We start from the raw sequence: 22,574 nt of genomic DNA, 5'->3' as shown, positions 1-22,574 counted from the left end.
ATTTGGATACGAAATTCAGCACAAAATACTTTTCAGCTTCTGAGAAATATGGGTGAAACTACTTTGAACATGATGACGTTAAGAGCATCGTCCTTATTAACATAAGAAAGAAAAACGATTTGTTGGAAACACTCGCCATTTGAGGTACTCCATACTGTTTTCCAATGTTATTTTCCCAGAGACACCAAGAATGGTTTGGTTTTGTGGTTTGGGTGGGGTGGGGGAGAAGATTGTTGATGTTTTGGGAAAACCTACTAAAGCTTGCTTTGCTTGTTTGCTGATCCTCAGCTACAGCAGTAAGTGGCTGCTAGCAGACCTAACTTCAAAAGCAAGCTGCTATTTTATCTATTCAACCTAGAATTAAAAAGCTTTTTTAAAAAAATTTATAAAGCAAGCAAACAAACAAAATTTTAAAAATATTCCAAATAAACAGCAGAAGGTTTCCTCAATGGCAAAGTCCCAAGCCCACTTAGCCAAACCCTTCCAAACACATACCCACCCTTGGGTTTCAGATCCAAGTTAAACTCCATTCCCCACCAGTCTTATCTTGCCAGATTCAGAACAGGAGGAAAACATCCAGAGGACTCCAGCACAGGAAGAGCATGGACACACACGGCAGCACTCCCAGGGGCTGCTCTGCAGTTGGATTTTATTAAGGAATGCACATGCTTCTGCGCTCCAGTCAGAAATATTCAGGGGCTCCAGCACACGAACAGTAACTCAACAACCCCTTTTCCTTGTCTGTATCATAAAATAAACACAGTCTCTGAGATGGACTCTATGGATTTATGTCCTTTAGAAAAAAACTTAGTAATTGGAGAGGGGAAAAAATAAAACCACAAGTAAAGTGAACGGTTCTAAATGTGAAGTAAATAGTTTTGAAAGCAATGTTCTCATCTGGGAGTATTGCAACAGATGTTTATCATGAGCTACTGCAACAGTTAATCCAACTCCCAACCAGATTACCTCTTTGCCTTTGGAAACAAGCCTTTTTTCCATGGGCAACTTACAGAAAACAAGGGGATGTGCCAGAACTGACAGCAAGCAGTTAACTGAATGAAGCAGGAGGGAAAAAAAAGCCATAAAGCCCAACCAAATGAACTGATATCTGGCCCAAAAGTCTTAGATGAACAGGTGTATGTGTGGGTGGGATTGGAAGGAAAAAAATAAAGAAAAAAACATTTAAACAAAGCCTTCATTGACATTCTGGTCACTGAAGTGGGTACACAAAAAATAAGCCAAACAATATTTTTGAACAATTCAGCAAATAATGGATTTTATTTTCTTTTAGGAGAGGATAGAAAATATGATTGTTGAACTTGGGTTTCAAAATGTGGTGCTAATAAGCCACAGTAACAACTCATAGGTTATTCTAGTCCAAGATATTATTCTGAGGAAGAATGAAAAAAGGAAGGTATGTAACTATGTATGCAATCTGGTATTTACTCCTTAAAGATACAAAAGCAGATCACAATTTAAAGCATCATTATCTAAAGCTGAAATTACCATTTCTTAACGAATGCAAATCAGATCCCTGTTTACAACATTTCCTAAAGGCAAGTGAAAGGTTAGTAAATCCATGCCCAGAGCCATTCTTCTGCTCCTGATTTCACAGGCATTTAATTTTGAAAAAACCTTGAACATACACGAAAAGAGTGAGCAGTCCATCCCCTTTGACCACCCAAAAGAGATCGAGCAAGAGAGGTAAGTGCACCATGTTCTCAGGGCACTCACCTGGGCATCACCAATGGCTCCCCCAGCCCTGGGACCATCCTCACCCTTGGCTGCAGCAGGATCCATGGAAAACTGCTGGGAGGCAGAGGTGGTCCTGAGTTTTTACAGCCTTGCACAGCTTACAAGGCTACCTGCAACTTTCACATGAAGCCCACACTTTCCCCTTCGTATTCCCAGCTGTGGTAACACAAGAGTTAGAGTCAAAAATTCCGGAAACTTTGGTCTAAACTTCCTTCCTCACTGAAGAAAATCTCAGCTTGTTGGTTGTTTGGGGTTTTTTAAACCGAGAAAAACAAATGCCAATCTGTCAAGTGTAAAAAAGATGTAAAGAGATTTTGTTCCTCTAATTGCTCAGCAGAACAATAAATGAATAAAAAGCTCTAGGAAGTCCTTTCCACTCGGCAGTATTTCTGCTGGAAATGCAAAACAATTTTTCTTGGTACTTCTCTTACTCAACAAAAGCAACAGCAAACATTACCAGTTCTTTCATATTTGATGGAGAGCTTGATGTCATTTATTCAATAAAGACTTTATAAATATTCCTTCCCTTCTAAAAAGACCAATGACCACAGAGCCACATGCCAACAGTACCTCTGCTAAGTCCTGGGCCCTTTCCAGGCCATTGGAACACCCACCCATTGGTCTGTTGACTAAAATACAACCATTTACAGCTTGTCTTTTTAAGGGTTTTTTCCCCCATATATCAAAAGTCGTAAGTGTCAAGGGAAAGGTTTTGTTTTCTAAATTCTTAGTATTCCAGAGAAATATACTGACATTGCATTCCGCAAGTCTTGCCAAGAACGTCTTTTGTGTTCACAGCTTCAATGTTGATGATAAATTTTGAACACTAACAGTACAAAGTATGATTTAAATCAGAGCCTAAATCATAAATGTAACAGTAATTTAAACTAGTGAACTGGAAACCTTAATTTAAATGATCTCATTTTGCCAATATAGTTTTCCTAAAGACCTATTTGCTTTCAATGGTTGTTAGCTCTCATTGAGAAGGTAAATAAACTACATGCATCTATTTAAATGATTATGAAGCCTAATATATTCTACATCTTTTATTTTTACATTTTATTAAGTAGACAATTTACTAAGCAATTATTTTTTTAACTACGATTCCTAAGTGCTTCAAATATATTTAGTGAGTCCTAAAGCACCTTTTATAATGATGATTATCCCCATTTTATAGAAGGATAACCCAAAGAAGAGACAATTAACTAGTCTGGGCTCTTTCCCTCACCACTATAAGGTAACATGATTGATCTCCCCTACAACAGCAACCTGTTACATGTAATTTTTCACTCTGACCGAGCAATTGCAATAATTTGCAATTATTGAGTAAGAGATCAATTAGAAGCAAAGACTCAGGTAGCAGCAGCAGAAGGCTGAACTAAATATCTGTACAAGAATCAGGAGGTTTTGCTGGATGGTTTCACCAAGATATGACACTCGGAACTATTTTTGCTTCATCTCCTAAAATGCGGATGTAAAGGTAGCACACGGCACAGTCTGCTGCTGTCTTCACAACACCACAGCTTGCTTGATGAGCGACCTCAATTATTTTGCCCTGAATGACGGCAAAAATAGCAGCAAGCACTGAGCTCACTTACACAGCCCAAGAGAACGAACACGCCAGACTTTCCAAGTTGTACAACCTGTAGTTTGAGTACTCGTTTCTTAAAATTGTGCCTCAAAATTTGCAGGATGTTGTGCCAACAGCACTTAGTGTCAATGTTTCAGTACTGCTTCCGTGCACTGAATATTGCTCATCCCAGGCTGAGACCTTACACTTGCACAGTTTCCTTCCTGAGGGACAGCAGTGGTCTGGAACATTTACTAGCCAAGATAGGCCATGTAGGAAAAGTGGGAGAAGTGGTATAGAATTATATTTAACATTTTTCCACAGATTCTCATTCCTGTGCCTGTTTTTCATTATTATGAAAGACTACTTGTGCCCTAACTTGGCCCATGATGGGAAACTGCATCTTTCCAAAAGCTCCTTCTGATTTCTCCTCCCAAGGCAGCCCTTACCAAGGAGGAGCATCGGTGTCTCTCAGGCTGCTTTACCCTGCTGTGAACTTGCCTTTCCTGGGATGCACACAAAGATGTTAGCAGTCAGACATTAATGACCATCTCTGAGCTTAGCCAGGAGCGGCAAGAGGCACCCTCCACCCCATGCTGCAGGAAAATGAAATCGTGAAAGACACAATGGTCTATGAAGAGACAAGTTTGATAGGTGCAATCATATAAAATGCCAGCTCTTCCCCTCTGGTAGGAGAGTGACCACCACAGGGATGTAGAGCAGAAGGGTATCGAGGAAACAGCCCATTGCTTTGACACTGCAAGGTCCGGCTGGATTCCCCCATCCCACTGCAAGTCCTCATCTGCAGTTTGAGGAAACAGAGTGCTGCTCCCTCCAAAATCAACTGCAGTACTGTGTGCCAGACCCCAAACCACACCCCACCAATAGCCCATGCACACCACGTTTTTTGCCTACACACAAGCACAGGAATCAGGGGGATTAGCAGGGACTGCAGGAGCGAGCTGCAGGTCAGGGACCTCGCTGTGCCCGAGCAATGCCTTCTGCTAAAGTGAAACTGAAAGGTTTCACCTCACAGCCAGCAGCAACACTTCCTGCCCAAGTTCCCAAGGAGCTACACCAAGTGAATCCCTCCACTGCCGTGGTTTCCCGTCCACCAGGCAGGCTCCAGCCCATCCTGCCCTGCCACGAGGCTCCAGGCAGGATGCTGCTGCTGTGGGAAACCAGCAGGCTCTGATGGGAACGCCGGTCCCAAAAGGCAGATGTTGTGTAAATTCGTATTTCATCAAAACGGTTAACTGTGACAAGAGGACTATAAAAATCCTTGTACCACTTAAATTATTTCTCCACTCAGAGCAACTCTACTACCAGGAAATGTTACACACTGCACTTCACACTCAACTGGCAGCGCTCGGTGATAACATTACAGCTCTGTTAAATAACAGATATAAAAATCACAGATCTTTAGAAACTACAAATTAATTTTTCTCCCGTCATTCAACATATCCATTTACCAACAAACATGCCATGCAATTGTCATTAAAAAAGTTTTCCAATCTAGCACTGCATGTGTTTAAATATGAAAATTATACTTTTGAAATAAACATTGGTGCTATCAGAGAAAAGTGCTACCATAAGTCACATCACTGTAAGACAGAAACTACCACCATGAAGACTCAGTAATCCCACCAAGGAAATGTTCTCTCTCCATCCATCAAGGTCATGTTAAAAGGAAAAAAGCAAACAAAAATTTGCAACAAAAAACTAGACAGCACCTACTAAAACTTAAATTGTTTCAGACCCACAAGTAGTTAAAATAAGAAATAATAAAATAAAATAAGAAATTCAGAGATTGTTTTGTAATGAATGAATGATTTATCCATATAACTGATGTCAAACCTCTAGTAATCTATGTTTAACAAATTCATTTTATCTATGTAAATCTTTTCGTGCACGCTGAAGTCTGTTATCCAACTCATAAAATTAGGAAAACATGTAACCCCAAAAAACAACTAACAGGGTTTCACTTTCTCTAACCTGACCTTTTTTTTATGTTGAATATTCAGAAAAACATTTATTAAGAGTTTATTATCTATTCATACTTGGAAAATATATTTTTTAGTAACATACATCTTCTTTAGATATTAAGCCTTCTTTAGATATTAAGCCTTTAGATATTAAGCCTAGACTTAGCAACATTTAGACTCAGAGCCAAAAAGGTTTTCAAAAAGGTAGCTCCATGGGGTCACAGGATCTCTACCTGGTACCAGAGAAGCAATCCAGTACTGTGCCAAAGGGAAAGGAAAGCCTTCATATGCTCCCCCTCACCTGCCTGGGTGAGAAAAAAAGCAGGAGGCGTGGAAGGTAATTCAGTTCTGCAGTGCTCACATTATCTTTCATATTTCTGTTACTGCCACAAGCAGGCAACGCCTGCCAGCCTGGCTGCAGATTGTTTACACACTATTAGAAACCAGAATTTGTTACTTAGGCTAAAAGTCTCACTAGGTATCAAACAGATGTAGATCTTATTTTGTCTGTTTTCTCAGGATATTCTGAGAAAATTTTATATAATGCATGAAAATTATGCATGCCATTATGTAACAAAATTAAAGTGCCATAAAACGTACACATGGGTATTTCTACTTTCAAACAGCCATTGCTGAACTGTAGCTGGCTTCATTTTAAAAGTACAGCTTGCTTGTATAAATAGCATAATAATAATAATAAATAATAATTTATACATAACTCTCTGAACTTCTCACCTACTCAAGTAATCACAATCACCTCATTATAACACACTGATAAAGTCAACTTACACTCCCTGGGTGTTTCTCATTTCAGATGATTTGGGCAGATGACCAAAGAACTACAGGTGCACAGGTTTCCCTGGGAGATGACAAATCACTGGTGGTGCAACAGGTACTGTTCCTATCCATCATCATTTTACCCAACAAGGATCCCCCTGTCTCGGTCCCTGTGGGCACTCAGGATGTTTGTACACCCATGGGTGCTGGGGCAGGAGATGAGGACACACGAGCCTGCGGCAGTGCAGCTCCTCTGGACACTTCCCGCACCCCAGAGGAGCAGGGGCTGCTCCTGCTTGCTAGGGCCAGACTGAAATTCTTCCATCACTCGGTGTAAAAATCTGTATTGATTCTCACAGCTTCAGGCTAGCAACAAAAAAATCAAGTTTTCAGGCCTAGCAACAGAGCTGGTCCCACAAGCATCCTTCTGCCTCTGCAATGCACAGCAAGGGGTTAATCACACGTGCAGATGCAAATCGCACTGACTACACCGACACAACCATTGATTTTAACCCAAAATCTATATTAGGCACCTTAAAGGTTCAGCGGCAATTTTATTTGAAAGAAACATTCAAGCACTGATTTCTGAATGGCCATAATTATTTCTATCCAAAATCTCCATTTTTCACACGTCACAGAAGTGGTCGTACAAATATACTACAGCTTCCAGTACCATCTCCAGCTGGGGATGCTCACAGTGTATTTAAATTCCCAGCTAACTACTAGATGGCACAGAAAGCACAGAACCCAGTCCTAACTGCAGCCTTATGCAGAGAAAAATGACACAGAGAAAAAAGTTGCAAAATCTGACAGATTTCTCTGTCTGAAAACGTATCACCATCAGAAATAACTTTTGCCATGAAAACCACCAGGAAACTCAGAACTTAAAAACGTGGATGTGGTTGTCGCAAGATGTTAAATATGCAGAAGTATAATAAATACAGTTAATTGTAAAACACCTCATGAAAAAGAAGGTATGTTGAAAAATAACAGAGCTATTTGTCCATGAAACGTATAATAGATTTACAAGGAAAGAAAAAAATAGAGGATATTTAACTTCATATTTGTTATTTTAAACTCACGCCAAAGTATGTTCAGATAACCGCACCTAACCACATCGATTTCCAATTAACCGAAGGGGAGGTATTTAGTATCTGACAAATCCACATAAATAACTTATGGGAAGAATCCCGGCTTTTCCTCCGGGATCTAACAACACCCCCCAGCCGATTCCCGTTTACTTTCCGCAATTCAGACGCGCAAACCTCGATTTCCCAACCGGAGACACCCGCGGCGCCAACTCCGCGCTCGCCAAGTTCACGGCAGCGCCGCGCCGGGACGGGCGGGGGGGACCCGGCACCCGCGGCGCTCCCGGGGCAGCCCCGGCGCCGGGAATACCGGAGCCAACCCGGGATCCGTGTCCTCGCCCTCCCGGCGGCGCTGCCCGGGAAAACTCCCGCTGTCCCCGGCACAAAGAGCCGCATCCCCCGAGCCGCGGGCAGGATGCGGCCGGCGCTGCCCCCGGCGCTGCGCTGGCGCAGCCCCCGCCCAGCGGCCGCCCGGGGGTGCGGTGCAAAAATAATTATTAAAAAAAATAAATAAATAAATATCAACCATCGTGGCTCAGGACGGTGCGCAGGGACGGGGCAGCGCGCCGGGTACACAGCATCCATCCGTTCATCCATCTCCCCATCCCGCCCTCCATCCATCCGCCCACACGCCCACCTTGCATCCCGCCGCCGGCTCCACACCGGAATCCGCCGCCACCGCCGCCGCCGCTGCTGAAAATACGGGGCAGGCGGGCGGACCAATGGGGGCGGAGAGCGCCGCGCCCGCAGCCAATGGCGGCCGCCCGCCGCCGGCGCCCGCCCAATCAGAGCGCAGCTCATTAGGCGGCGGCGGCCGGGAGCGGCGGGGGCGGGGAGCGCCTCTGCCCGCTCCTCGCCCGCCCCCCGCGATTAATTCTTTTCCTCCCTTTTTCCTCTATTTTTTCCTTCCCCACCCCGACTTCTTTTTCCCCACCCTTTTTCTTACTTGTTTTTTTCTTCTTTCTGTCCTCTCCTTTTCTCTCGGTCCCCCCTTTTAACTTCCCTCTGCCCTTCTTGATTAGGGCAGGGCCTTTTCGCGGATTTTTTATGTAGTCCCCCCACTGTACATTAATTATGGAGACCAAAAACTTGGGGAACCCCCGGGGAACTCGTTCTGTTTTATGTGGAAGGATGCCCTTGCCTAAATCACGACGGTTTGCTGGGAAGCACCAGCGAGTAATATTTTCGAGAATCCAAAAAGATGAGGGGATATAAACCACTATAAATTCTGCAGCCAAAATCTGAGCTCAGCCCCTGGTTTTGGCATGGCACACAGGCTCTGTGCATGCCTTCAAAAAGCTCCCAGGATGCAGAACCAGCCTTCAAAAATAACAAAACGAAACCAGCAGATGTTTCAACCACACAGCTCCACTCCAGCATGCAAAGCTGCTTAATCTGTATCACCGCTGCGAAATTCTTAGCAAAGTTTCTTATTCAAGTCAAACAATTGTGGGTATAATTTGCTTTGCTAAAATATACGGAATCAACAGGCTGTTTTACAAAATTCAAATTCATTAACACTCATTCTTGAAAATAAACTTTTCAATCAACAGAACTCATGATTGCTTTATATTACAGCAGGAAACTAACTACTGTAGAAGAGGGAGATAAAAATGCCTCAGAATTTTCTTCTGGTTTTCCGTTCTGGTGACTCTAATAATTTCTAAGTTCAGAGCAAACTGAAACAGTGACAACGCCTGTGCCTCCTATTTCTGATGTGCTCTTTCTGACCTCACCCCCAGCATTTAAAATCTCTAAATTGTATTTGCTCGAAGCCCTTGCCTGAGCAGGCCACATTATGAATATATTCACAGAGTTTGGCTAATACAGGATAATACACGCTGTGAAGTGATAAACCCGATATCAACCCAAGTCTTGATAATTTACAGGAGAAAGCTTTTCTTTTGCAGATCAAGAGAGGTTTTTTCCTAAGGTGCCCCGAGAGCCAAAAACATTGTGACGCTACGAAGTGCTGACAGGCAACCAATAACTGTGACAAATTATACATTCATGGCATCTGCAACAATCGATAAACTGACTCACCAAATTAATAAAATATAGATCACAAAGCATACATTTTTATTAAAGAATAATTTCATGATAACCAAGTAATGTGGGTGCTTCCAAGCATAAGATTAAATTACATGCTGAGCAAATCTGGCATTTTGTGATAAACTACGAGAATAGTCTTTGCAACAGCAACTGAGGAAGAACATTGCTGACATAGTCTATAAACATGTTTTATAAAGCACAACCGAAAGTAACCAAAAAAAAAAACAAAAAAAAAACAAACAACAAAATAACCAAACCCCAGAGTGAAGTGATGGCTAGGGAATTCACTACCATATCTGCAACAACTACTTTCTAAACTTCTCCTTGTTTTGTAATTTACTCCTTCAAATATGATGCTGATTTTGGTGTTAAAAATAATAAAACCAGATTACCTACATAGGGAAATATTTACACCAAATTAATTCCTTATCTAGTCAGACTTCAGCAGTTATTGCTGGAGTATACAAAGATTTTTAGCACATTTAGGATGACACCAAGTGTACTTAAATACTCTTAAGTACTCAGAGCAAGCGTCTTAACCTGATAGACTGACCCTGCTGGTCATAATTTTGTGCCTGCTGAATAACTCTTAAGTTTAAAGAGCTTGCTTGAACTTAGGAACACAATATATCCCACTGAATTTGAAGGTCTTATTCTTTACACATGAGAAAGTGTTTTCCTGCATGGATATTCTTCCCTACGGAGGAATGCAGTGAGAAGAGGTATCCCAACCTCCTGGAAAGGAGTTGAAGAAGTTCTTCCTTTCTCAGGGAGGAAGATGGAGCATCTCTTATGGCAAAGGCTTCACTACTGGGAAGAACATAGGCACCTCCTCATTGTCCACTCTCTGTGTTGGGTTATTCCTGCACAGCTCTGAATCATGTCCGAAACGAAGAATTTAAAATAATGGGATCACGTTTATTAAAGTTTACAATTATTAGTTCCTGAAACTCCTTAGTACTTGGTCTCTCCAGGCTAACTACACCATACCAACTGCATTAGAAGGCTGTCCTGAATTAGTCTTAATCCTCTACAGTGCCAGATAACATGGTGCTTTCAGGGTGTCTTCACATGATTGAGGTCTTGTCAGATCTTCCAAATATTTATTTTATAGCAAAATGCCCAGCATTTCCTGGAAGCAGACTTTCATACTTTTGAGTATTTTATGTCCATAATGTTTAGCCACTTCCTCAACTTCCAGAGATTTCCTAGCTAAACACATGATATGTGCTGTTTGCCATCCTTTTTTCTAGCTAATAAAGAATGGAATCTTAATTCTGAACTGCTGTCATGAAACAAAAATCAAATACAGCCTAAGTGATACAAAAACAATATTTGTTTTATACTAGATTCATTATTAACTTTATTCTTTCTTAAACAAATGACATTTAATAGTACATTAAACACATAAACAGGAACATATTCGAAGTTATAATCACATCAGCTCCTTCTCATGACATTCATCTTCTCAAAGGCAATATCCACAATTCAATCTAATCATTTGTTGAATATTGTTAAGTTAATAAACAGACATGGTTCCTTAAAAAACAGCTTACTACTTAAATAAGCTGCTGCCTTCCCTAGCTGTGGCAACATAGACCATTTAAAAAATAATAAAAAAAAATCTATTCTCTGGCATATTATTAGCAACCAGAAATTCATTATGTTATTTTCTTTCAAAACTAAGTATCTTTATTTAGAAAACATACATACATATCCCCACTTACAGACATCCATTTATCTAAATATTTTACAAGCGTTCTGCATGGTGATCATTTCATTTACTAAGAAAATACCCACACTGCTGTGAATCTTTTCAGTCCCCAAAACGTGCCTACAGATAGCAGCAGTGCATATTTTAGAGAAGCAGCAAACAGGACCAGCTTCAGAATTACACCCACCACCCTCCACATAAGATGAGGCGAGAGCATTTTCTCTTGCCATAAATTACCACTCCCTTCTATCAGCAATTATTTAACTTTCAGAAATAGCTGCAACGAGACAAATTATGAGCTATAATTACGCAAACTTATCCCTGATATTAAGACTGCATACATGCAGATATGTGTACCTAATCTGCTCTAAAATGTGCAGTGTTAAGTATTATAATAAAATATACCAGGGCATCTTTATCTCATCACCCAATGACAACATCTCTGTGCTAAACATCTGTGAGCCATTCCAGTGGCCAACAATGCCCATTATTACTTTTTTATCTGGTTCCAGTCACTCAGTCCTGGCACATTTTCTTCTATTCCTTCCTTCTTCCCAGATGAGTGCAGGGACCTAAGTCCACAGGAGTCAAAGGGACCACCAGCCTCACTTCCAGGAGGGAAAAAAATAAATATATCTGTATGTATCTGTGTATAGATCTATGTATCACTGAGGGCAACTCAGAAGCTGTGTCAGGTCAGAAGTCCGTACTCTGGAAATAGCTAAAGGCTGGAAGTATTAGAAATACCATGCATTGTTGGCCTGGTTCTGCTTTCTGTTTCATACTGGACCTTGGGCTAGAGGGCACTTTATGGCCTGACCCAGTTCAATAATCATTTCATTAAGTACTTCAAGACTAAATTGCATCATTCTTCTCTTGGAAACTGGAATTATTGAATATCTTAAGTTACTCAATTAAAAGCAAGTTAAAATTTGTCTATTTCTGCGCTACCAGTCTGACTCCAAGCAAGCACCTCCCACATTGTCAGAGGCCTTGACAGACCATTGTCTCTCCAAAAGTACCAACATTTCTGCTAAATCTCTATCATGCTGTGAAGTGCTGCCCTCAAGACAGCTGCCTTTATCCTGTCTGTACATCCAGAATCACAGAATGGTTTGGGTTGGGAGAGATCTTAAAGATCATCCAGCTCCAACCTTCTGCCGTGAGCAGGGACACCTTCCATTAGACCAGGCTGCTCCTGTCCCCATCCAACCTGGCCTTGAACATTTCCAGGGATGGGGCAGCCACAGCTTCTCTGGTCAATCTGTGCCAGGGTCCCACCACTGTCACAGGGAAGAATTTCTTTCTTGTATCTGATCTAACCCTGCCCTCTGCCAGTCTGAAGCCATTCCCTCTTGTCCTGTCTCTCCATGCCCTTGTCAAAAGCCCATCTGCAGCTCTCATGTCACTCCCTTTAGGTTCTGGAAGATGCCCTCTCAGCTGTCTCCATAGCAGAGGTGCTCCAGCCCTCTGAGCATCTTCGTGGCCTCCTCTGGATTTGCTCCAACAGATGCACAAACTTCTTATTTCAAGGCCCCAGAGCTGGACTCAGTAACTCCAGCTGGGGTCTCGTGGCTTCACCTTCAGCCGTGCCCAAGGCAGCCCCAGCTGGGTGAGAGCAGGGAGGGCACACAGGAGGCAGCACCACGGCCAGGGCTGGGCTGGGGGCCGGGCAATCTCTGTGTTCTCAGTCATCTGAGCATTTCTTTCACTCACCTATTAAACTGTCAAATCTACAACATTTTTTATGCAGTTACCATCATAAAACAATGAACTCAGGTTATTATTTTCTTGGTTAAGCCTTTCTTGTTTTTCTTTGCACTCTTGTAGGGCATTAGAAGTCACAGATTTGTAGGATCTATTCTTTGCAGAGAAACTTAAAAAAAAAGATCAGAACCCAATAGAGTTTTCTTTCTCCACATTTGTTTTCAATGGTGATAGAATAAATTGCTCCACTAAAAAGCCTCGATACTTTCTGTTTTAAAGCACAAGAACAAACGCTATTTTTAAAGTCAAAATGTGTTATAATGATAGGGTTGAGGTTTGGGGTGGGGTTGTTTTTTGTGGTTTTTTTGGAAGAGTAAAATTCTATTTTTTTCAGTTACAGTGAAAATTCTGAATGCATATTCACATCATTTTGCAAAACTGTCAACACTAGATACACACTTCTTTCTTTGAACTATCTCCCTGTGTTGCAACCCTCATCTAAATTTGAAAATATTTTGGTAAACATAGCTGATGTTTCATGGGTGCAATTTTGAGACCATAAGGAATTTAAGAAAACAGTTGATACTGCATTAAAATCTAAAATTGGCTTTTAAGAATCCATGAGCTTTCTCAAATTGGCAACTATTAAGAAAAACATCCAGAAATGAGTATCTGTAGCTAATCTACTTTCTCCTTGATTTTCTTCCCTGGAGCATTGTTTTGGAACTTTTGAGCTCCTTCTGAAGGATATCTGGACATTGTTTTTGTGGTGACATATTTTATACATTACTGAAATATGTTCTTCTCTTGTTATTACACATTAAGCCTACATATTAAGGTAATTGTATCACAACATTTATCCCAACAGGCTTTGCCTTCCAGAGCTGGTTGTCCCAAGTATAGTTTTAACATCCACACTTTGCCCAGATAAATAAAATTGTTTGAATAGAGCATTATGAGCACTAGAGGCATAATACATTTCTTAGGAGCACAGGTCTGAGATTTCCCTTGGGATGTTATAGGAGTGATATAAAATAAATTCTTTCATGAACTTAGATTTCTGTATTAAGAAATTCTCTGTTTTGTTTTGGGGTTTTTTGTTGCCACCACTCTCCTTGGAAAGCTGTGGTGGACTTTGGGGGCTCTGCTCACCAGGAATCCTTTTCCAGAATTCAACCTCCATTCATTCAGCAGCTGTTTGTACCATTTTTTTTACCTCTGCAGCCACCGGCTTTCAGTTTTTTTCCTCTTGCTCCACACAGTATCTAAAGATGAATATATTCCTCATGTGTCTCTGAGATGACAGCCTCTTCACCTTACTCATTAAACTGTTCAGAAATGATGAACTCATACTGATAGAGCAGATTATTCTGTTCACTAGTTTTTATGCATATCACAGGGGCTGCTAAAGCAAATCCCATGATCATCCAAGCACTATTTATCTATAATGAGAATCTTGTTGCAAGTTTCTATTTTACAAAACTCTGCTATTACTCACTTAGAAGAGATGACCTTTGATTTTATATTTTGAATTTGATTCCACTTCTATTAGCCCAGTGTTCAACGTAATCTCTGTTATTTCTATATCATATCCTGATTCCTTGTTATATTTAGGATGCCTTCCAATTTAGCCATTAGCACAGCCCCTCTGCTCATGCCAGACAATCCATGTGAAGCAAGCCAAGCTCAATACTCCTCTGGTAACCTCTCCTGCAACACCACACCTTTTAGAAAAAAATTCTTTCCTTCTGAATAACACCTGCTGATGAATTTCTGTGGGAAGAAATAGTTCTTTAGCCCAGTTTTCCAGCAGCAACCACTCCATTCTCATTCCATCCATCGTTGTGTTGAGAGTTAAGACACACAGAATGAAGCTGTGCCTCCAGTTGCTTACACAAGGGCCGCCTGTGGACTCTGCCACATCATTATTCAGCAGATGGTCCTGAGTGACGTGTCCTGGCTCCAGATCTTGGACAACGCTGGGCATGTACTGAGGGATCGGCTTCTGTGGTTGGAGTCACGCTCGGGCTTGGTGGATGCTTTACTCCAACAACCAAGGTCTCACCGACCTTCAAGAGGCCGCCAAAACCCAAACCTCAGCTTGTTTCTTCACTCCTGGTAGCTCATAAGGTAGAAGCCTATAATTCTTAGTAGCAGTAAATACTAATTTTTATGAGTCTTGAATTAATTCACAATAAGCTCCACAGTATTCCATAAAACACACAAGTGCTGAGGGCTGTGCTGAAGGTTTTTTTTTTTTAACAACAGATAATGTCTGGATTTTGAAACACCGTGGTGGTTTAGAAATGAAGGGTGAAGTCTCATCCAGAGAGGTGAAAGAAGCTGCCCTGCACACCACACAGCTGCCTTTGGCACACCAGAGTCCTCAGAACCTCTGAAAGAAATGGTCCTGCCAAAAACTACTACTGCTTACGCAGGTTTAACCATTTTCAGAAGCGCTGCCAATACCAAGGCATCAAACCAGAATCTTTGCCTGTACCTGTCTCCCTATCCCCAGAACAATCAAACACTATTGTTAAATCACTCGGTATCTTAGAGCAGTCCAGGACTGCCCTGGAGGCGCTGAACCCAAATCCCTCTTCCAAAGGGATCCTCCTTGGCTTCAGCAGGCCAGCAGGGATACAGACCTCTGGCCAAAAGGGTGGGATTTCTGCAGAGCTGCCAGGGAGCTGAGGACCTCTCTCTCTCTCCCTCTCTGCTGAGTGAGGTGTGCCACACGAAACGCCGCATTTTAATTATGCAATTACACAGAACTGAACGACCCAGCTCTGGAGTTCTGCAGACACAACCCTGCTCCTGGCACCACCTCCCTCAGTGGTTAAACTCTGAAGCCTCATGCAGGGAAAGAAGTTTTCTCAAACCCTTCCAAGAACATCAATAAGGCAGTGCTAGTTATGAACTTCATTCAGCCTCGTGCTCATTAAATCACAGCTGTTTCCCCTTGATGCTGTATGAGATCAGACATCACTGAACCTGCCTCTGTGTGTGTACACAAATATGCTTTTCTCTTTGTCCTGCAAAACAAACTCCTAACAGAAAAGTGTTTATATTAAAACTAACTGGAATTAAAAGCCAATTAACAGTTAATAATACTCTTAAGATAACATTTCAGATCTATTTAATCCCATAATAAACTGACTGCAGAGCTGACTTTGGTTGGGTTTCAGCTCTTGTTTTCACCTAGAAAGAAACTACCAGTTGATTAAAAAAACTAAATTACCTTAAGCATGAACACCTCAATTGAAAATGCTCCCAAACTTCCCTACCTTCTCACAAGGAGGCCAAAACACCTCAGTTCCCTCGCCCACCTTCTCATCACAGCTCTGCATGCACGAGGAAGGTTTTTGGAGGTTTTACACATATTTATTAATTACCCCTTTAAGAAAAGACAATGGACTTTTTCCTTACTTCTCTATCCCTTCATAAACTCTTTGGATCACAGATAACAGAACATATTAAGCCTACGTGAAATGACAATACTGTTCAATTTGGATGATATAAACCTATTTTTCACTGAAAGGAGTATGTTTGTTTTCAAAGCTGTTTGAAATACAGACAACAACCCACTAAGTGAAGGTAGAAAACTAGGTAAAATACACACAAACTAACATCATTCATTGCATTTTGTGCCCACATTCTCTTTAGAATGAGTCTTCTTCTTGCAGCCCCTCTTGCAACAGGAGAAAGAATTGAGCAGTTTTGAGGGTTAAATCAGAAACAAGCTTAACATTTACTTTTATATTTGTCTGTTCCTATATGTCTTTTTTGAACAGTTTAATACCCTTCAGAAGCTCAAAAAATGGTTCTGTCAACAAAAAAAAAACCAAAAAAACCCCCCCAAAAAAACCCCAAGAAAAGGATTAACCATTTTTAGAAGTACTGGCAATACTAAGGCTTCAAACCAGATATTTGCCAGTACTTGAGGCTTCCTTCTGTGAAGAAAAAAAGCTCTGTAATTCTCCAGAAAAGCAGCAACTGATCCTGTAGTGAAGGCTGAACGCTATGATACCCTGACACATCCTATTTCAGTTCTTTGCTAAAATGCATTGAATAATACATAATGGAAAAATACAAGTGTTGTAACTTAATCTGGGCTGCAAATCCCTGCTCCAGACACCCATCTCGCCATCCCCCAAGTGAACACAGAATTGACAGATGAGGAAGAACAGCTTCCATTGCATACTTGTAACATTTTTGAGTCACTAATAATGCTTAGATTATTTGAACAAAACTACTTTTTATTTAATCACAGAATAAAAACTCAATGCAGTTTAGAAAAGGAAAAACTGGGAGTAATTTAACAAGGTAGCAAAGTTCCCTGCAGCAGTCCTTGGCATGGACAGCACTTAAAAATGGGTGAAAAGCTACAGCCATTCAAGGAGAAACTAGTTTCATCTTGTTTGAAGTAGAAATTCCCTACACCAACTCGGCAAATATCCTCATACCTTCAATAACCCAAACACTTGAAGCCAAAGTAACAGAGCAAACAAATATTTTCAACAATATTTCTTCATTTTGTAGCATTGTCATGTCTGAGGCACCCAGATTTTTCTGGGTAGCACTAGGAAGTATTGTTTCCTATTTTGCAGCAGTGAAGAATCTAGGAAGAAAATTTTAATCCCATGAGAGGGTCCACATAACTTTTCTCCAAACATACAAACTTCACCAAATGTACAGTTTTATTCTGTGTACTTGCCCTACACAGCCATTTAAACAGTCATCTAATCATATAAAGTCTTGGATATGACAGAATAAGAAAGGAGGAGTCATAAAAAATAAAATCAGATTTAACACTAAGACCTGCACAAAACTAAAAAGGTAAAGAATTGATTAATGACAGGATGATGATGTAAGAATAAAAATTAATAATTGAAATGCATACAATTGTTTTGAAAAATCTTTGCAGAGCATTGTATAGTACCAAAGTCTTCCCAAACTGACATCCACAGTGCCTTGATAAGTACCTTATCCATTCTCTTAAATCCAGGACTAACATACTTCCTGCTATAAATAGTTCAAATATCCATAAATAACAGCATTGCTGTCAGTGATGACAGAATACCATCAATATACAAAAAAATGCATTTTTATTTCCATTATGAAATATTATGAGTATTGTATCTAAATAATTGTGTCTAGAAAGACTGGACTTAAGTATTTTCTTTTTTTAAAAAGACAAAATGGGTGCAATGAGAAAAGAAAAAAAAAAAAAAATCTATATCCCAATATTTAAGACCTGCCATTTGCTTATACAGCTACAGATAAATCAAAGGATACTAAAAATGTCAGAAGTTAAGCTAGCCCCCTCATTTTCCTCAAACTAGGTTTAGCCAAGTTCTCATTTTAAAATTGTTCAGTTACTCCCTCTGCTGAGTGCAGTTTATTTTTAATCTGACATTTCCCCCACCCCCACAAGAGGAAATCCCATCACCAAAAGGGTAAACTCATTCTAGAGGAAGCAACTGTATCTGAAAAGACCAAACTGTCCTTTTGGGCCACTGGGTTTTTAGGGTGAGGAAGAGTGAAACACCTAGAATTTACAGCATCAGTAAACAAAAACAACTGAGGTCTACATTAAATGGCTCACTAGAGTATGTAACACTGTTGAGAAATGGGATTTTACAAGGATACAGAGGAGTAGATTTTCCGTATTTGAAGAGTCAACCAAAAGGGATGGTGGAACTAGAACAGAAAGTCATAGCATGAGGCAGTAGGAATGCTACATGAAAATATTGGAGGTTTAATATTCTTATTTGCAATTTTTTATTAATTAGATATTGTTACAATGAAAATATCTGCTTAAAATTTTCTTTTGTACAGTTGAAGCTCTTAAAGAAGAAGAAAGAGGGGGGGAGAGAATTGTATGTTAGAAAAGGAGACTGAAAATACAGAGCCTGTGTTAAAGATAATATCTGTGGTCTCAATAAAATATGCAAACCAACTTGCTATGGCTCACTGTGATCTAGCCATGCCAAAACATTGTCTTCAAGGGACTGTCAACAGAGTAATGTGAAGAAACTTACTGATGAAAAAAAAAAAAATACTCATTTACAAAGTATTTTCTGCTCTTACTAAAGCTAAAGGGTTGAAACAGCCCCACATTGCCTATTATTTACACAAAACACTACTGCTGAATTGGAAAAGTCAAAGCAAAGAGAGATTGCATTAAATTAATTAATGCTGTTTTAAGTTCTCCTGTGTCGTGGTCATGGAAGCCTGTGCAAGAACAGCAAGGTGTGTCTGTAAGGAACCTTACACCTCAGACACGATGGGAGATGAGGGAGAGAATGTAAATGAAATGTGGCCTCTGGAAGCCAACTTAGTCTAAAATGATTTTAGGTTTCTGACACTCAGGAAACCCAGAAGCCTGAGTTATTGAGGGCTGTGAAGTCCCACATGGGCAGAAAACTCTTTTTTTTCATTCTGTTTTCTTAAACTGCTACACTTTTATTGATTTACTCTGGATTTGAACAGATATATTTCTTTTGATATTACTCAATTAACCAGCATCAAAATGTATAATTGAAGGTGTTGCATATGTGTATAAAACCCACAACTGAGCACACTGACAGAAAGAAGTAAAAGTTTAATTTGCTCTGGGCTTACACGAATTGCTGCAGTTGAATCTTGACTGGTTTTTCACTGGTTTTAGTAGAAGTACAGAATTGACATCAGTGAAATGATGGAAACACTGAATGGGAAGGATGAACAGGTGACATTAATTTTTCCTTCAGGGTCTCCAGTTAAAGAGAACATTTTGTTTTTTCAGGGAGCAGTTGACATGGCTGATGAGTCTCTGGTGGGTCAGAGAAGGTTGCATCGGCCATTGGGGAATATAGAATGACCAGGATCATGACCAAAAATTAATATAATTGCTCTATAATGGAAAAACCTAAAAAGTTTCATGACATCCTATAGGTGGCCCTGGGATTAACATCTTCTTGAAGAAGAGATTTGAAGAACATGAGGAAGAAATCACTGTTAGGAAAATACTGTCCTCAGTAGAAAGAACAAGAGTGCATTATCCTACAGAAAACAGCATCTCAGAGAGAGTCAGAGATCTAACCTTATCCAAAGAAGTCAAGCAACCATTAATCTCTAAATTTAAAAATATTTTTAAGCTTTTACTTATCCTAGTTGATAGGATTTTTTAAAAAATAAATAACTTGGTGTACTAACACACAGAACCTAGTCTAAGAGCTGAGCTGCACAAGAGGCTGGATGAATCATTATTAGAATTAAATCTTGCTGGTAGTCCTGGATAAACACACATGCTCATCTATGACCTCCAAAAAGCCTCCAGGGCAGCTGCATCACTGGAATTGGGACAGGATGCATGGCTCAGATATCAAGGTAGTCAAGGCTCTCAACTCACACAGGCAACCACAGACAACCTCTACCATCTCCACTCCAGCTCGAAGCATTTTACAGATTTAACCACTTTATCATCTCAAATGCCTTGATAACAGTTGGATCATCTAGAGCTCAGAAAACTTGCTACAGTTTTCTTGAAAACACTGAGTATCTACCAACCTAGGTGATTTTCACATAATGGTAGAATTGAGGTGACTTAATTGGTCGTTTGTGGAAATATGTACTGTTGAAAACAAAATTAGAGATATGGAGTTTTGTCTTCTAATTATATTCCTTCCTTTAGTCTGTTATATTTTACATATTTTTAATATTGCTCACACAACAATGGATTTGCTGTTTCTGGAAAAACACGTAGCTGCATCTTCTTTCAGCTCATGACAGCACACTGAGACACATCTTGTCATCTCATCTGAGACCACAAGAAAAAACACCCTACCACCAGTTTTTAATGTAAAGGTTAAGATGCATTTGCTCTCAAGCTCATTCTATTAAAATTTTTCCCCTGATTAATGGTTAACTGGCAATAAGTTTGCACTTTTTTAGTGATATTTATTGCAGATTACAAGTATCGTGCTGAGAAGCACATATGTAATAAGGTTTATTTCTATTTTCATGCTATTCCTTGCCAAAAACACCCGGTGAAACCCATCTGTTGTATTTCCCGTCTGAGGTTAGACAAGAAAAGGAGCCTCTACATAGCACTCTGTCACTGCAAACAATATTGATTAAAGCAGAGTTTGGAGATGGAATCCAAAGTGCTTACTCAGAGCAGGCATTCTGCCTCATTGATGCACACAGATGAAAATGTGTATAAAATATGATGCACACACGGAAGAAATAATGACCAGGGGAATGCAGCTCTGGATTCTGAGATAAGGACCTAAGTAGAAGCTGAATCAGCAAAGAATTGTTTCTGTACATTTGCTCAAATGTACCTTCAAACATGCAATTTTCAATTTTTTTTTTCATTTATGCCAGTTTAATATAATGAAGCCTCTATCTGAAAAACTGAGGAATACTTGGGATCCCTTCCTTTGTGCTTTGTATAAAGGATGCAAGTGCTCTGATAGGGCAATGCACACTGCATTGTTTTTCACTTTCTCACAGAAAACAGACACTGTCCCTCTTTGCAGATGGCCAGCCTTCACAATGTTTTAACTGTACTCATTTCCTCATTCAAGACACAAGAAATGTTCTTCCTTTTATCTGTCAAGTAAATTCATGCAACACATAATTCAATGCTAATTTAGTGTGTGAAGGAGCATAAGTAATGAGGATGTTGGTAAAATCAGCTGAGATGATGCAAGTGGATTCTGATACACAGAGAAAGAAAGAGCACCAAAATATCAGACTTAAATGGAAACAAAAAATATCTGATACACAACTTACTTCAATAGGAACAGGGGTAGGCAGACACACAAGGATCACTTTATGTTGACTACACAGGGAAAGTATTTCAGAATTTGAGACATTCTAGGAGAGGACATTCTTGGAGACATCCTATTGAGGAAGGTATGGGCATATAAACCATGACTGAAACATGCAATTGTACCCCCTAGACAAGAGACTGAGCTCCAAGTGAAAATTAACGTACAAAATAATTGAAGGATCTACCATCACAACATACAGGGATTTAAAGTAAAATATAAAGCAATTCAGCTTCAACACCAAATTTTGAAAAGTTGTTTTCAGTGTGGATATAGAGATCAACTGGACTGTACAACTTCAGTACAGGCATAAACACACAATGTATTTTTCTTTGCCCCCCTCTGAAACAAACACACACACAGCTTTTAAGGAGTGTTACCTTCAGAGCTCCAGAAACTGATGTCCTCAATATTAAAATTACAGCACAGTGGACAGCCTATGATACATTTCAGCTTCTAAATGCTCTCTCATCAGGAATGAGTGACTTCTGTTGTAAAGATACAGAAACATAGCCAACAGGGTAGCTTTCAAGAATAACTGCTCTCCCATCTAACCCTCAGATCCAAGGAAGTTGATCTGAGTCCTTTTCAGGCTCAGATCCTTCCTACCACCTGAAGAACCTAAAGGAGATACGTTATCCAAAGTACAAGTTCCTTTACATTTGACTAGAAATGATAGAAACTTCCAGATCATGTCGTCTTAAGTAAAACCTTAGACAGTTTATAGATGACCTTTCTTCTTCCACTCGCTGGCTTAACTGTGGCTCATCACATTGCTGCAAAACCCAGGGACAGAACTCTGAATTCAGGCCAGAAATAGAAAGTTTATAAAGCACATCTGCACAGAATTTGTTAAATCTTCTTCTTTGGTCATAGCCAAAAGGTACTGTGTCCAAGGGTGCTCAGCTAGTGCCTCCTGCCTGAAACAGCCACTGCCAAGGGAAGTGAAAACAGTAACATGGTTGTGGTAATACAGACATCAAACAGCATCTTGGCAAACCCCAAAATTTTGTATTGGTGTTATGTTTCAACAACCTGAGAGATTACATTTCAATAAACCAGAAAGTTGAACTTTGGCTGGGGCCGAGGTTCCTTTAAGTAGGA

General features: G+C 40.2%; 1 protein-coding gene across 3 annotated transcripts in view; it reads right to left on the bottom strand.

Annotated features, from left to right (window-relative positions):
- CTBP1 (C-terminal binding protein 1) overlaps positions 1-22,574 on the bottom strand; it is a 235,768-nt gene that overhangs the window by 142,278 nt on the left and 70,916 nt on the right. The window contains exon 1 of one of the 3 annotated variants that reach the window (XM_058837319.1): positions 7,813-7,942. The exons of the other annotated variants lie outside the window; for them this stretch is intronic. Coding sequence (XP_058693302.1) covers positions 7,813-7,819 — 7 coding nt within the window. The 5' untranslated portion in view covers positions 7,820-7,942. Of the gene's footprint in view, positions 1-7,812; positions 7,943-22,574 lie in introns of those variants that run through there. 3 annotated transcript variants of the gene reach the window in all.

Source organism: Poecile atricapillus, chromosome 4, assembly GCF_030490865.1.
Source record: "Poecile atricapillus isolate bPoeAtr1 chromosome 4, bPoeAtr1.hap1, whole genome shotgun sequence".
Classification (NCBI taxonomy): domain Eukaryota; kingdom Metazoa; phylum Chordata; class Aves; order Passeriformes; family Paridae; genus Poecile; species Poecile atricapillus.
The sequence above is the reverse complement of the archived record's forward strand: the minus strand, read 5'-3'. Positions and strand labels throughout refer to the sequence as shown.